This window comes from Hemicordylus capensis, chromosome 10, assembly GCF_027244095.1.
Source record: "Hemicordylus capensis ecotype Gifberg chromosome 10, rHemCap1.1.pri, whole genome shotgun sequence".
NCBI lineage: Eukaryota > Metazoa > Chordata > Lepidosauria > Squamata > Cordylidae > Hemicordylus > Hemicordylus capensis.
Window position 1 is genome coordinate 19,194,213 of NC_069666.1, and position 15,116 is coordinate 19,209,328.

The 15,116-nt window shown below is 47.7% G+C and overlaps 1 protein-coding gene across 7 annotated transcripts in view; it reads left to right on the forward strand.

The window, feature by feature from the left end:
• Window positions 1-11,112, forward strand: part of EDC3 (enhancer of mRNA decapping 3) — a 33,588-nt gene extending 22,476 nt beyond the window's left edge. For all 7 annotated transcript variants that reach the window (XM_053272954.1, XM_053272951.1, XM_053272953.1 and 4 more), the window contains 3 exons: window positions 3,892-4,045; window positions 5,019-5,236; window positions 9,398-11,112. In XM_053272954.1, the coding sequence (XP_053128929.1) occupies window positions 3,892-4,045; window positions 5,019-5,236; window positions 9,398-9,732 (707 nt within the window). In that variant the 3' untranslated portion in view covers window positions 9,733-11,112. The remainder of the gene's footprint in view (window positions 1-3,891; window positions 4,046-5,018; window positions 5,237-9,397) is intronic.
• Window positions 11,113-15,116: the final 4,004 nt, after the last annotated feature.

Below are 15,116 nucleotides of genomic sequence, written 5' to 3' on the forward strand. Positions count from 1 at the left end.
CTGGTGTCTAAAAGAACAAAGTGATGAAGCCAGGCGAATCTCACTGAGGAGGCTATTCCATAAATTGGATGCAGCCACCGGAAAGGTTCTCTGCCTGGTAGCCACCTGCCTTACCTTGTTTGGCAGGGGCACCCAGAGGAGGGCCTCCAGAGAAAATCTTAAGGTTGGGACATATGGGGCAAGGCGCTCTCTCAGATAAACTGGTCCCAAGCCATTTAGGGCTTTCAAAGTTAAAACCAGCACTTTGGATTGGGCCTGGAAATGGACTGGGAGCCAGTGCAGCTGGTGAAGCTCTGGCGTAATATGGTCAAACCGTCCAGTCCCAGATATCTGAATGGAACCTCCATGCTCAAAGGCAGAGTATATGATTGCACACCAGTTGCTGCAGAGCAATAGCAGCAGAGCTGTGGCCTTCCTGTACTGGTGGTTGGGCTTTGGGAAGCATGTGGTTGGCTATGGTAGGGAAACCGGATGCAGGACTAGATGGTCTGACCCAACAGGGTCTTTCCTTATGTTCGGAGCATGGAATTTGCTGATACTTAGGAATTTGCTGATACTAGGAAGGACAAAGGAATGTCACATGGTATGAGACATGGAAACTGGCAGGAGCTAAGCAGAGAGGGAATGAGCACCTGATTTGAGCAGCATGCCTGAGATTTCTCCCAGGCACTGTTAGAGAATCAAGATAACTTGACCAAGTCTCATGGCTGAATGGGGATTTGAACTCGGGTCTCCCTGGTCCTAGTCCAGCACTCTTACCACTACACCATGCTGGCTCCCTTCAGGCTATATAGGAGAACCTGGCTGTGTAAGGAAAGCGCAGCTGCTGAAACGTGTGTGACTCTGGAAGGGAAGGAGCTCTGTGAAGGCTGTGTGGCTAGTTTGCCTGATGCCAGCTCTTCTGTGACTTTGAACCACAACCGGAGCGTGGTTTTTCCCTTTCAAACTTCTCCTGTCGGATGTTCTGAAGCTGATTTCAAGAACAATATATTGTTAGCATGGGGGCTGTGTGCAATAAAACGGATTAAGGTGAGGCCGTTATCTTAATGGACTGTTAACATGCAAGGTCAAGTTGTATAAGCAATCCACCTTGCCTGGGTCTGTCTCAAATGTGTCCCAAGGGCTGTTAAAGACTTGATGTTGGACGTTCCCATAATCTATGGTTCCCAATAGATTAGGGTGCCTGGTAGCACTTCCTGTGAAGTGACTGGCCACCTTTCTCACAGCCCTGGCTTGAGTTCTCAGTGTCGCTGTATTGACACCTAACTACATTTACTTGACAGGTTCCATTGACTTCAGTGGACTGGATGCCCAAGTGAGGGCAGCTTGACATGTCGCACAGCAGTCGCACTTCCTACACATGCCTGCCATTTTTTTTGCAGTAGAGTTGTTGTTGTTGTTGTTGCTGCATTTATACATGCATATACGTAAATCTGGAAATCCTGATTGGGCTCCCAGCAGTGTTCTCTCTGATTTTTTCTACTTGTGTGTGGAATGAGTTTTGTTCTGAGCGGCAGTATCAAGGCAGTACGTGCGCCCCTGCATTCAGAGTGGGGCCTTCCTGATTCGGCCTGAGCGGGATCTAAAATTAACTGAGCGGACATAAAAGAAACGTGAGTGTACGCACAGCTTAGAGGGAACACTGGCTCCCAGTTGTGTGTATGGGAATGCTCTTTTAAAAGTGTGCGTGTTTTCACAACTGCTGCGTCTTTTGCTACACAACTCGAATACCTGCCCTAAGTATATGTGAGTGGATGTTTAGAGCGAACACAAGGCTTCGGAGGTTGCAAGCCATCGGAAACGGCAGAGCTGAATCCTTCTCTAGTGTGTCTATATAGGGTCTTTCTTGACTTTGAAAAGTGTCGCCTTGCTGCCCATCCAATCCCTATGTGGAAAGCTACTTCATGAAAGGGCCACCGTTCAGTGGTAGAGCCCTTGTATTTTGTATGCCCAAATCCCAGATTGGCCCTGCCTTTGCATGCTAAAATGCAAAGAGCCTTTGGAGTCAGGTGGCATATAAATTAAATAAAACCCTGGCATCTTCTGGCGAAATGATCTCGGGTGCAGGGCTGGGAAAGATCTTCTACCTGAGACCTGGGAGAGCAACTGTCTGTCAGAATAGACAGTACTGGGCTAGATGGACCAATAGTTTGACTTGGCAAAAAGCAGCTTCATGTGCTAGGGAGGGGCCATAGTTCAGTGGCAGAGCACATGCTAGATCAATGGACTGATCCAGTGTAAAGCAGCTTCATACTCTGAAGATACAACCAAAGCCTCTGAAAGAGCCTCTTGCCCCTTACTATTGGGCAACGTATTGTGTCTCTCCTCCTACTTCAGTTTCCATAGGAGCTTAAGCTCTGCAGGTTTAATTAGCATTTTAAATGTATATAGAACATTGATTGACAAACAGGAATATAATATGCAAGACGTCTTGGCTTCGGTCTTCTTCAGTTGCTCAGATGTTCTGTGAAGGGGGCAGCAGCTGCCGTAACAGTTCCAGAATGTCCAGGATGGAGTGTTCTGCAGCCTAGGACTGGTTGCTGCGGACATGTCTTGTGCTGAGGCCTCCTGGGGCGAGGGTCCAGAGTGCATAGATCCCGGATTTTTCTCTGCATCCAATAGCATCTTTATTGCAATGATTGACCAGTCAGATACTTTGTGTTTGGGAGTGTTTGAAATATTTGGCTACCAGTTGGTCTAATTTTTTGTTGTTCTTGTTATAATTGCAGACTTGTGATTGCGGAAGTGTCTGCATAGTCATTTGTTGTCTTTCCCATGTACTGAATATTGCATCCTGGTGATTTGCACTCAATCCGGTAGATCTCACTACAGGATCTGCAGTTGATGTTCTGTTTGATTTCATAGGAACATAGGCAGCTGCCATATACCGAGTCAAACCATAGGTCCATCTAACTCAGTACTGTCAACACAGACAGGCAGCGGCTTCTCCAAGGTTGCAGGCAGGAATCTCTCTCAGCCCTATCTTGGAGATGCTGCCAGAGAAGGAACTTGGAACCTAGATGCTCTTCCCAGAGCGGCTCCATCCCCTAAAGGGAAGATCTTACAATGTTCACACATCTAGTCTCCCATCCATATGCAACCAGGGCAGACCCTGCTTAGCTAAGGGGACAAGTCATGCTTGCTACCACAAGACCCGCTCTCCTCTCCACAGGTAGGCAGCTTAATGGACATACTCTAGCTACAATACCTTTCATATAACATCAGAGCAACTGCAAAAGGTGGAAGCCAAAACATCTTGCACATTTATATTTCTGTTTGTTAGTCAACAATAAATTTATACTATCCTCTTCGTTTAATAGCATCCTTCTGGGATCCAGATAATACTTGACTGGAGTTCTGTTTGCAGCTTTAAAAATAATCATATTCATATTATCTCTATACACACACACACACACACACACACACACACACACACACACACACCCTTACCCTTTGCATCTAGATATAAGTTAGAGTTTGTGTTTCATAATTTCTTTTTAAAAAATATGAACTAGATTTTAGACTAATATGAACAAGATTCTGAGACCTCTTTGCCTTCTCTCCTCCTTTGCTGTAGTAGCTCATAATCCTGAAGATGGGTGCACGCGCCCAGTGCAACATTGTTTCTTTTAGGCATGCTTCTTTGCTGGCATGTAGAAATGGTGTGTCTGCAATTTAACTGATTTTTTATTATTTATGTGTTGGTAAAGCCGTTATGTCTAGATGCCCAAAGGCCTTCCGAATAATTCAGTGTTGTAATGTTAAAGTGGCCAAGTTCTAAAGCAAGCAACCTCACGTTATGTCTTGAGTGCTGGCTTCGGTCCTGGATCTGGAGAGTTGTGCCCCTTTTGCAAGGCTCGCTTCACGATTGCTTCCCGTTTTATATTCCAGACTCCGGGCTGGTGGTTCCAAGCATCTCTTATGAGCTACACAAGAAGCTGCTGTCCGTGGCAGAGAAACACGGGCTGACTCATGAGCGGAGACTGGAGATGACGGGGGTATGTGCCAGTCAGATGGCCCTGAGTCTGCTTGGAGGGCCCAACAGGTAAAGAGCTTCTCTGGGAAGGAGCAAGCCGTCTTTGTCTTGCGTGAAGCTGTGGCTGGATCCTGCAGGCCTGTCTAGCCATATGGACACTCTGGTGTGTTGTAATGTGGCTCTTGAGTGTGACCTTGCCTTGATTCCCTGCCATCTGGGCACAGAAAGAACATCCCAGGGTCTCATTCCTATAGTGCATGACTTGACTCCCTCTTCTGGAGCTGCTGTACAGGCACATTTCAGACATAGCATGCCTTGGGCTGGGTTTTGTGGGCTGATCTGGCTGCAACTTGATTCTGGGCCATTGGCTTTGAGATGAACAGGAAATAAACGTTGTGCATTACCTAAGGTAGGGCTCTGTTTGGGAGCCTCTGCTTCATGTCCCTCTACCAGTTCCAAAGCAGAATCAGCCTCATTCTGAGAAGAGGTTATTTCTGTTCTTGCACATCAGAAGAATGTTTCAAAACAGCCAGACTCAGGAACTCCTTTAGCAATGAATGCAGAGCAGAAGATGGAATTGGGAGCTCTACAGAGAAGCCACTGGGGCTAAGAGGCTTTCAAATTTAAATATTATTTGGATCATCAAAAGAACAAAGTTATTCTGGTTCTTTGTTCTACAAAGGTGTTTTTTTTTTTAAACAAAATGCCACATTTCTAGTTTGGTTTTTTAAACCCACTCCAGCTTTTTGAGTTGCATGCTTGCTTTTTGCTCACACACCCCTTTACGCTGCCCCCTGAACTCACAGGGACATTTCTGAATAAACGTGCATAGGACTTCACTGTATATGATGAACCCTTAAGAGTTGTTATAACTGTAGTCACACTCTCAAAATATCTAGGATACATGCAAGCCAAGGCAAAAACGTGAAAGTATTGTTTCCCCTGTAAGGGAAGCAAGTTTTTTAAATTTTATTTCAGATGCAGCAATATTGCAACAGAAATCTGTTGATGCTTAAGAATCTTCACGTATCTTGATTTTCAGGCTGAATCCTAAAAATATCCACCAGCGACCCACGGTTGCCTTGCTATGTGGCCCTCATGCAAAAGGGGCCCAGGGAATCAGCTGTGGCCGGCACCTTTCCAATCACGATGTACATGTCATTCTCTTCCTTCCCAATTTTGTCAAGATGCTGGAATCGATCACCAATGAGCTGACACTCTTCAGCAAGACCCAAGGCCAGCAGGTGTCCAGTGTCAAAGGTAAGCCATGAGCAGCCGCAAGAGAGACGGTCTGATGGCCACGGTCTGATTTAAGCATGACCCTGAAAGGTGTCCGTCTGTGTTCTTCATTGTAAGGCCCAGGGTCAGTGGTGGCCCCCATCAGCCCTAAGTGTGACTCAAATCAAATCAAATCTTTATATATAAAGAAGACAGGGAGAACTGTCAGATGCTCTGCGCCAGGTCAGCTAGTTGTCTTTATTACAGTCCAAGACCAGCATAAGATAGCGTGAGGCAGAAATTATGGGGAGAACATCCTTACTTGCTTCCTTACTTATTTGATTTCTATACCACCTTTCCAAAAATGGCTCAGGGTGGTTTACACAGAGAAATAGCAACTATTATTATTATTATTATTTTACATTTATATCCCGCTCTTCTTCCAAGGAGCCCAGAGCGGTGTACTACATACTTGAGTTTCTCTTTCACAACAACCCTGTGAAGTAGGTTAGGCTGAGAGAGAAGTGACTGGCCCAGAGTCACCCAGCTAGTTTCATGGCTGAATGGGGATTTGAACTCGGGTCTCCCTGGTCGTAGTCCAGCACTCTACCCACTACACCACGCTTGACAGGGAGCCAACTAAATAAGATGGCTCCCTGTCCCTAAAGAGCTCACAGTCTAAAAAGAAACATAAGAGAGACACCAGCAACAGTCACTGGAGGGATGCTGTGCTGGGGGTGGAGAGGGCCAGTGACTCTCCCCCTGCTAAATAAAAGAATCACCATGTTAAAAGGTTTCTCTTTGCCCAGTTAGCAGGAGTTAATACAGTAGGATAGAACAGATTAGAAAGCAATAAAACCATATTACGTTAAAATTACTACATAAAGATTACTATGAACTGTAAGTACTATAGTAAAATGTATTAAAATAGGGAGAGAACAGAGGCAGAAGTATGAGTACAAGATCACTACATTTATATTCAAAGTTGTATGCATCTGTCTATGAGAGGATAAAACGTAAAATATTTAGACAATAGGAACGGGTGACTTTATGTAGACCAGGATAACTAGCTGAGAGCGGAGCAGGCAAGTAAAATTAGTTGATTATGGGCTGGCAGTCAGGGCCCAGCAGATTCTGTCCACTGCCGCACAGAACTTGGCAGTGTTATACGTGAAGGGCCCGACCTTCATCCGAAAGCAGCGGCCTAGTATAAGCTTGAGTAGGGCAGCCGGGGTACTTGAGGAGCAGTGGAAGTATAAGCTGGTCACGACTGTCCTTATAAGTGTGGCTCCCTGACTTCTTGTTTATGGGGCCTGTGTGGAGCTTCATTTGAAGCTGAATGCTCTCCACAGTCCCCTGGCACCATGCAGAGATGGCCCTTCTCACCGTGCAGTGCTGTGCCTTGCCCAGTGGGGCTCCTTTACAGTCCAACTGAGCTCTCTTGAGCCCTTGGACCATCTTGGAAAGCATGCACCAAGTGCTGGGAAGTGTAGCCCTTCCTGGCACTTTCCTCCTAGAGCTCGTAAGAGAGGGCTCCGTCTCTCTTAAAGAGCCTTCCCAGCCCTGAGAAAAGCCCGGTACTGTGCAGAGGTCAGCACCGTGGGAGAAGGCTGACATCATGGCTTTAAGTAGGGCTTCCCAGAGGCATCTGGTGGGCCACTATGGGAAACAGGATGCTGGACTAGGAGGGCCTTGGGCCTGATCCAGCAGGGGTTCTTATGTGATGGGCTGCAAAGTGAGGTCCAGGCTGAACCAGCTCCTCAAAACTTACCCCATTAATGGATCCAGTCAAAATGAATTCATGTAGATATACACTAATAAAATATTTGAGATCATTCACACAATCAAAAATTGTGTTCTGCCTGGGTTTGGGAACTGTGTGTTTCCCCAATCTTCCATTGTGTGGAAGCAAGGTAGGAGGAAAACCTGGGTAGAAGTGATAGCATGGAAGCAAGGTAGGAGGAAAAGCTACCCAGGTTTCCCTCCTACTTTGCTTCCACACAACCAAAAATTGGGAACACACACCTCTCTGAAACCTGGGTAAAGTAAAGTGTGCTGTCAAGTCAATTTCGACTCCTGGTGCCCACAGAGCCCTGCAGTTTTCTTTGGTAGAATATAGGAGGGGTTTACCATTGCCGCCTCCCACACAGTCTGAGATGATGCCTTTCAGCATCTTCCTATATCGCTGCTGCCCAATATAGTACCAGTGGGGATTCGAACCAGCAACCTTCTGCTTGTTAGTTAAGCATTTCCCTGCTGTGCCCCTTAAGGTGACTGAAACCTGGGTAGAACATGGTTTTTGATTGTGTGAATGACCACATTGTATTTTGCACATCTCTCTGTGACCGCTGAACAGGTATTGTTTGGTGGTATCTAAACGTTTTTAATATTAAGAACCTTTACCAACTGTGCTTTTTAGAGAGCTTACTTCTGAGGCTCAGGGTAGATTTAAGTTGTAAACCTACCCTAAGCTTTTGGAATAGAACAGTATAAGAACTTGTAAGTTCACTGACAGATTCCAAGAAAAATATTGCTCTGGATTGATATTAGGATGAATGACACTGACTGCTGTCTATGGATTGAAGCATCCTTGTGAATCACAGTGCTGTTCATTGCCCAGAGCAAGGGAGTACCCCCGCACTCACATCTCTTGCACATAGAAAAAGGACATGTGGAGGGAATGTTGTGGGGGCGGGAGCAGGCTGAAATCCTTTTCCCGGGGTCCTTCCTAGACATAAAGTAGCTTTTTGGGGAGTAGAGGGGAATTCAGTCATGGTCTCCACCTGCTCTCTGAAGACTCTAGGAACAGCTTCATCAGTTACTGACCCTGACCATCGGTCTGGTATTTGGCCTGATGGAAACAGATACTAATGCAACCTTTGAGGATGTCCGTGCAAGATTGCTTCCAGTCCAGCAGCACCATCTAGTGGCAAAAGGCTGGTTTATCCTTGCATCCCTGGGGACTAGTAGGCACCGCCTAGTCTGAAAAGTGTGAGCTGGGGTTCTCCTAGGATCTAGTGTTCCCTTGCCTTTGCCATGCAGAGACGGCAGACTGAAAACAGAGGAAGAAGTCCCCGTCTTGAAGAACCAGACCTCTGTTTGAGAACTTGTACCTTGCTTTAAAATGCAAGCAAAGGTTCTCAACCCAGGTGGTGCTGGACTACAGCTCCCATCATCCCCGGCCATGATGGCCATTGTGACTGAGGATGGTAAGAGTTTTAATCCAACAGCATCTGCATTAGAGGATGACTGTAGACACATTCATGGAAGAAAGCTGGATTCGTGGCCATTAGCCATGATGGTTGTGTCAAATCTCCACGTTCAGAGGCAGTATGTTGCTAAATATCCACTGCTGGGGGGCAGGCGATGTAAGTTGTTGTTCTCATGTGTTTCTTCTGGGCTTCCTGGAGGTATCTGGTTGTCAGTTTGGGAAATGGGATGCTAACCTAGATGGACCTTTTTGGTCTGCTGCTCTTATGTCCTTATCAGCATAAGGGATAAGAACACAGAGATATTGTTGTTCCTAATACTCCTTAGGGCTGTTCTGACAATTATTATGAGGGTAGGAGAAGCCTCCTACCTGAATTCAGAAGTTGGGCGCACTTCTGATATTTGATTGTGTGTGAGGTAAAAGCAAGCATTGTCCCCTTTGCTGAGCAGGACTCACCCTGGTTTGCATTTGAATGGGAGACTACATGTGAGCACTGTCAGATATTCCTCTTAGGGGATGGAGCCACTCTGGGAAGAGCAGAAGGTTCCAAGTTCCCTCCCTGGCAGCATCTCTGACATAGGGCTGAGAGAGGTTCCTGCCTGCAACCTTGGAGAAGCCGCTGCCGGTCTGTGAAGACAATACTGTGCTGGATGGACCAATGCTCTGACTCAGTATATGGCAGCTTCCTATGTTCCAAACTTGCTTCTCTGTCAAGCCGCAGCGGGGTGGGATCAGCACGCCCGATCCAGATTCCTTCCCCCACTTCAGAAGGAGCTAGGAGGGAAAGCCCTCCTGCCAGTTGGGGCTCGACAGACGAGCAAGCTCCCTGCCTCCAACCTTGCTTTTATCTAACATGCGGTAAAATATAGGGAGCACTCGCAGCTCCCAAACTAGGCCAGGAGGCTTTTCCTACCCTAATGATCATGGCGAGGACAGTCCTCCTGAATATCACTACTTGATGACCATGACACCGTCGTCTCTTCTGTTTCCAGACCTCCCCGACACACCTGTCGATTTGGTGATCAACTGCTTGGGCTGCCACGAGAATGCCTTTCTGAGGGACCAGCCTTGGTACAAGGCCGCCGTGGACTGGGCCAACCAGAACCGAGCCCCTGTCCTCAGCATCGACCCCCCCGTGAACGACGCGGAGCAAGGGATCGATGCGAAGTGGTCTCTGGCCCTGGGGCTGCCTCTCTCTCTGGGCGAGAGGGCAGGGCGGGTGTACCTCTGCGACATCGGCATCCCCCAGAAAGTCTTCCAGGAGGTGGGCATCAACTACCACTCGCCTTTCGGCTGCAAGTTTGTCATCCCCCTGCACTCGACCTAGAGCAGGGCCCTGGGCCCCAGAGAGGAAGCTGGGGCAGGATTGCCTCCACCCGTACGACCTATCCTGACTGTATTAAACTCTTTTGACGCCTTAAGGATGTTGACGTTCTGGGCTGAGTTTCTTCCAGGAGAAGCCCCTGGATTAAAGAGAACCAAGAGGACTCGGGTTCCTCTGAGCCTTCGATGCTCTTGTGCCATGGTGTGAAGACGCGCCCCAGAGGGTGGTGTCTTCAGCTGGCTGAGGGAGTTGGTGGTGGGAGGGCGGAGGACAGAAGTGCCCCTGCTTGGGTGTCTGCTAGGCGGCCAGTTTTTTCCCCTCCCGGAGGGGGAAGAGTTTTGAAGGGTGCAGCCCTTTCCCTCAGTCATGATCGCATGGGGATGCTTGCAGGTCTTCTGCTGCGTCGCCTTCTTGGGCAGCTACCGTCTGTCTCTCGGTGCAGACCGAAAGCTACTTGGGACCTTGGCTGACTCAGCCGGGGGCATTCCCCCCCAGGCTCCTGCTGGCGGCTTGGAATTCCTCGAGCAGCACTTGATCGGTTTTGATCCACGGCGAGCTAGCATTTGCTTCCCCTCCTGCTTGTGGAGTGAATGATGACCTGTGTGGAATAAACGTGGCTTAAGAGACTAGATCGAGGGGACAGACGTCATGGTGCTGGTACTTGTGCGCCCACAAGTAGTGTCCTGCCCCCTTAGTATAGAGCTGGTGTCTGCTCCTCTCGTCCTGGGTGTGTGTGGGTGTGGGTGGGTGTGGGTGTGTGTGTGCTTGGAAAGCACATCAGGATGCTTCTGGCGCAAAAGTCCACCGGCTCGGCCGTGGCACAGCCTTGCACTTGCTCAGTGGTGCGTCTGGAAGAAGCACACGGCTCTCCTGAAGCCCTGGGCTGGCTGTGGCGTCGTCTGTCAGTGCAGCAGCGTGTTGCCAAGAGGGCTCCTTGGGGCAGGAGCGGTTAGCCCCCAAAGGCCTCCCGTTCCACTGAGCAAGCGGACTGACCTCGCAGCCTCTGTCCCTGCATGCACCATGCATTGCACTGATCACTCGTCCTCTTGTGCTTCAGGTATGAGCTCCTGTTGGTGACTTGTGCATCTTGGCTGCTGCCTCTCATCTCTTCTCCTCTCCTTTTTCTTTTTTTGGGGGGAAGGGGACTGCCCTGACTTGCTCGACGGGGACCAAGCTGCTGCCGTAAGTGGCTTGCTGTTGCTCTGCCAGTAGAACCTCTTCTTAGCCAGACTCTGTAGACGTCAGGGCAGCGCATAGTGCAGTGGCCAGGTGGACAGCTGCTAGCCCTGAGCAAGCGCCTACGCTTGGCCGTCCTTGTCTCCAAAGGTGCCATATGGAACTCTCTTGCTAGTCATGGCAATGATTAAATTGTGCAGTACAGCAGCTGCGTGTTTGTGATCATTTCTGCGGGGAGGAGCCCAGTTCTGGGACAGGCCGGAAATCACACATTGCTCTTCGCCTTCTCGGTGTGCTCATCTTTCTTCTGGTTGAACTCAGCGTGACAATCAGGGTGGGGGGTGGAGCAGGAGTTCATTCAGGTGAGGCTTAGAACCAAACCACCTGTCTTAATGAAGCCGCAGATGCTGGGATCCACAAAGCTACTCCAGTCATGTCCCTTGGGTGTGCAGAACTGGTTCTCTAGATCCTGGCCAGAGTGTTCTCACTGAAACCTCAACAAGGATGGTGTATTAAGCCTTGGGTCATCAGAGGTGGTTTGTTTGTTTGTTTATTTGATTTCTATACCGCCCTTCCAAAAATGGCTCAAGGTGGTTTACACAGAGAAATAACAAACAAGATGGATCCCTGTCCCCAAAGGGCTCATAATCTTAAAAATACCTAAGAAAGACACTAGCAACAGTCACTGGAGGTATTGTGCTGGGGTGGATAGGACCAGTTACTCTCCCTTTGCTAAATAAAGAGAATCACCATGTTAAAAAGGTGCCTCTTTGCCAAGTTAGCAAGGGTTGGATTACAACTCCCATCATCCCCAAGTTTGGAAACCCCTATATAAAATTAAGTTCAAATTTCAGTGGCTAAGAATCACTTGTACCTTAAAGATCGTGCCATCGAGTCAGTGTTCTCCTAGTGATCACATTCCATGTGATTTTCTTGGTAGAATACAGGAGTGGTTTACCAAAAAGGGATCCATGGGTGATCTGGGAAATTACAGGCCCGTTAGCTTAATGTCTGTTCCAGGCAAATTGATGGAAAGCATCCTCAAGGATAAAATTGTAAAGCACATAGAAGAACAGATCCTGCTGGGAGTGAACCAGCATGGCTTCCGCAAAGGTAAATCTTGCATCACCAATCTTTTGGAGTTCTTTAAGAATGTCAACAAGTGTGTGGATCAAGGTGATCCAGTTAACATAGTATACCTGGACTTCCAAAAAGCTTTTGACAAAGTTCCTCATCAAAGACTCCTGAGGAAACTTAGCAGTCATGGGATAAGGGGACAAGTACCTATGTAGATTGCTAACTGGTTGAAAGACAGGAAACGGGGTAGGTATAAATGGAGAGTTTTCACAATGGAGGGAAGAAGTGGGGTCCCCCAGGGATCTGAACTGGGACTGGTGCTTTTTGATTTATTCATAAATGATCTAGAAGCAGGGGTAAGCAGTGAGGTGGCCAAATTTGCAGATGATACCAAACTCTTCCGGGTAGTGAAATCCAAAATGGATTGTGAGGAGCTCCAAAAGGATCTCTCCAAACTTGGGGAGTGGGCGACAAAATGGCAAATGCAGTTCAATGTTAGCAAATGTAAAGTGATGCACATTGGGACAAAAAACCCCAACTTCAAGTATATGTTGATGGGATCCGAGCTGTCGGTGACGGACCAGGAGAGGGATCTTGGGGTTGTGGTGGACAGCTCGTTGAAAGTGTCGACTCAATGTGCGGCAGCTGTGAAAAAGGCCAATTCCATGCTAGGGATCATTAGGAAGGGGATTGAAAATAAAACGGCTAATATTATAATGCCTTTATACAAAACTATGGTGTGGCCACACTTGGAGTACACCACATCTAAAAAAGGACATTGTAGAACTGGAAAAGGTGCAGAAGAGGGCAACCAAGATGATCAGGGGCCTAGAGCACCTTTCTTATGAGGCAAGACTACAACACCTGGGGCTTTTTAGTTTAGAAAAAAGACGACTGCGGGGAGACATGATAGAGGTCTACAAAATCATGCATGGTTTGGAGAATTTGGACAGAGAAATTCTTTTCCCTCTCACATAACACTAGAACCAGGGGTCACTCCATGAAATTGATTGCCAGGAAATCTAGGACCAGCAAATTGAGGTACTTTTTCACACAACACATAATCCATTTATGGAATTCTCTACCAGAAGATGTGATGACAGCCAACAACCTGGATGGCTTTAAGAAGGGTTTGGATAACTTCATGGAGAAGAGGTCTATCGGCTACTAGTTGGAGGGCTAAAGGCCACCTCCAGCCTCAAAGGCAGGATTCCTCTGAGTATCAGTTGCAGGGGAGTAAGAGCAGGAGAGAGGGCATGCCCTCAACTCCTGCCTGTAGGCTTCCAGCGGCATCTGGTGGGCCACTGTGTGAAACAGGATGCTGGAACAGATGGGCCTTCTTGGGCCTGATCCAGCAGGTCTGTTCTTATGTTTTCACCCTCCACACTGATCAAGGACTTCTTAAACAAAGTAGCTTCTCAATGCTCTAAAAAGAATGGAAACTGCAAGTTAGGGTGCCCCATTTTAATGATGGCTTTAGAAATGAGGCTCCATGCACCCACTTTGCATTGATCAGAGATGCATTAGGTAGAAATTCATCAGGGGCATCTCTAGGAAGTGTTTAGGGAAACTGCACCTGTTAAATGTCTGCCTGGATGCATCCTTCTCCAGCCCAATGTCCAGCTGAAAGACCTAGGCAACGTGTGTGGGTGCATGGAGCCTCACGGGAGACAGCAGCACATTTGCCTGAATCTTTTAGGCTTCATTCTCTGGTTGAAACAAAGCCGAAGTACATGCAGATACATTTGCTCAGATTAATTACTGGTTCCCTTTACTTGTCACTTCCCCACTTCAGTATTTAGATTGTAAGCAAATACTAAGTTTCATTAACAAATGCAAGATCCAAACCTTTTCCATATGCATGAGATCATTTTTTTTCCACCCTCTGGTTTCTGCCTCTGTGCTGCATCAGTTGTTACTCTGGAGTAGTCCCCAACTTCCAGAAGCATATTTTCAAAGGCCATGATAATTGCTGTGGGAATACAAACCCAGGCAGCCCTTTCAATCTTAGGTCAAAGACTACAGATGATGACTGAAGAGATGGATTTCTTCGCTCTGGCACACATGATCTGGAACTTCTTCCTCAGGAAAGCTCACCTGTCAGCAAACTTGATGTCCTACAGTTCCAGGGAAAGGGGGTGTGTATCAATCGGTTGACAAACACTGAATCCACTCATTTGCTACCAGAGAATCTACTGAGAACACCTCAGAAACAACAAAACCCAGTACCCCATAGTCTTGTGTTTTTGGGGGTGGTTGGCACCCTATGTGCACTACACCACCACTCGCTCTGAGCTGCCCTGATGCCCCCCAAGTGGAGTTATGGGGCTGCTGAAACCCCCATTATTCCCTATGGGGGGGAAAGCTTAAAGATATGCAAAATTCAGAAATTCTTTAAAAATCACCCCTTTCACCAATTTCTTTGAAATCTGGATGGTAGCAGGCACCCATTGGGGCACTACCACCTGACCCACTCTTCTGCTCCCCAAACCCCTTTTCTGACTTGAATCTGTCCCAAAGACATGCCAACTTCAAAAATTCTTTAAAAATCACCCCTTTGCCCAATTCCTTCGACATCTAGGTGGTAGCTTCTTTGCACCCATTGGGAACTACCACCCATCACAACCCACACTGGGCCACCCTGGAGCCATCCCCCCCCCCCCGGAGTTATAACTAGGGCTGCTGAAATTCCCATTATTCCCTATAGGGAAAAGCTTAAAGATGCGTAAACTTCAAAAATCATTTAAAAATCACCCCTTTTGCCCAATTTCTTTGAAATTTGGGTGGTAGCTTCTACCCCTTGGGCACTACCACCCAACCCACTTTAGCCACAAAATGGAGGTCCAAATCTCTGAATTTTTCAGATCCGAATCGGGGGTGATTTGTTTTGCCCACAAATCATCTGAATTGGCCAGATTCAGGTACAAATCATTTTGTACCCAAATCATTTTGCACATCCCTAGCCGATTTCCCCACACTGGCCGGAGCAAGAGCCAATGCAGCGGTGAAAAAGACAGCAATGGAGGAAACTATCGTGCCGCCATGGGAGCACACGATGTGACTGCATGGCTGCTGAAATCAACTGAGTGGGGGGCAGCCATTGCTTAGAGGGAATTCAGCCAGGGGCCCTCACC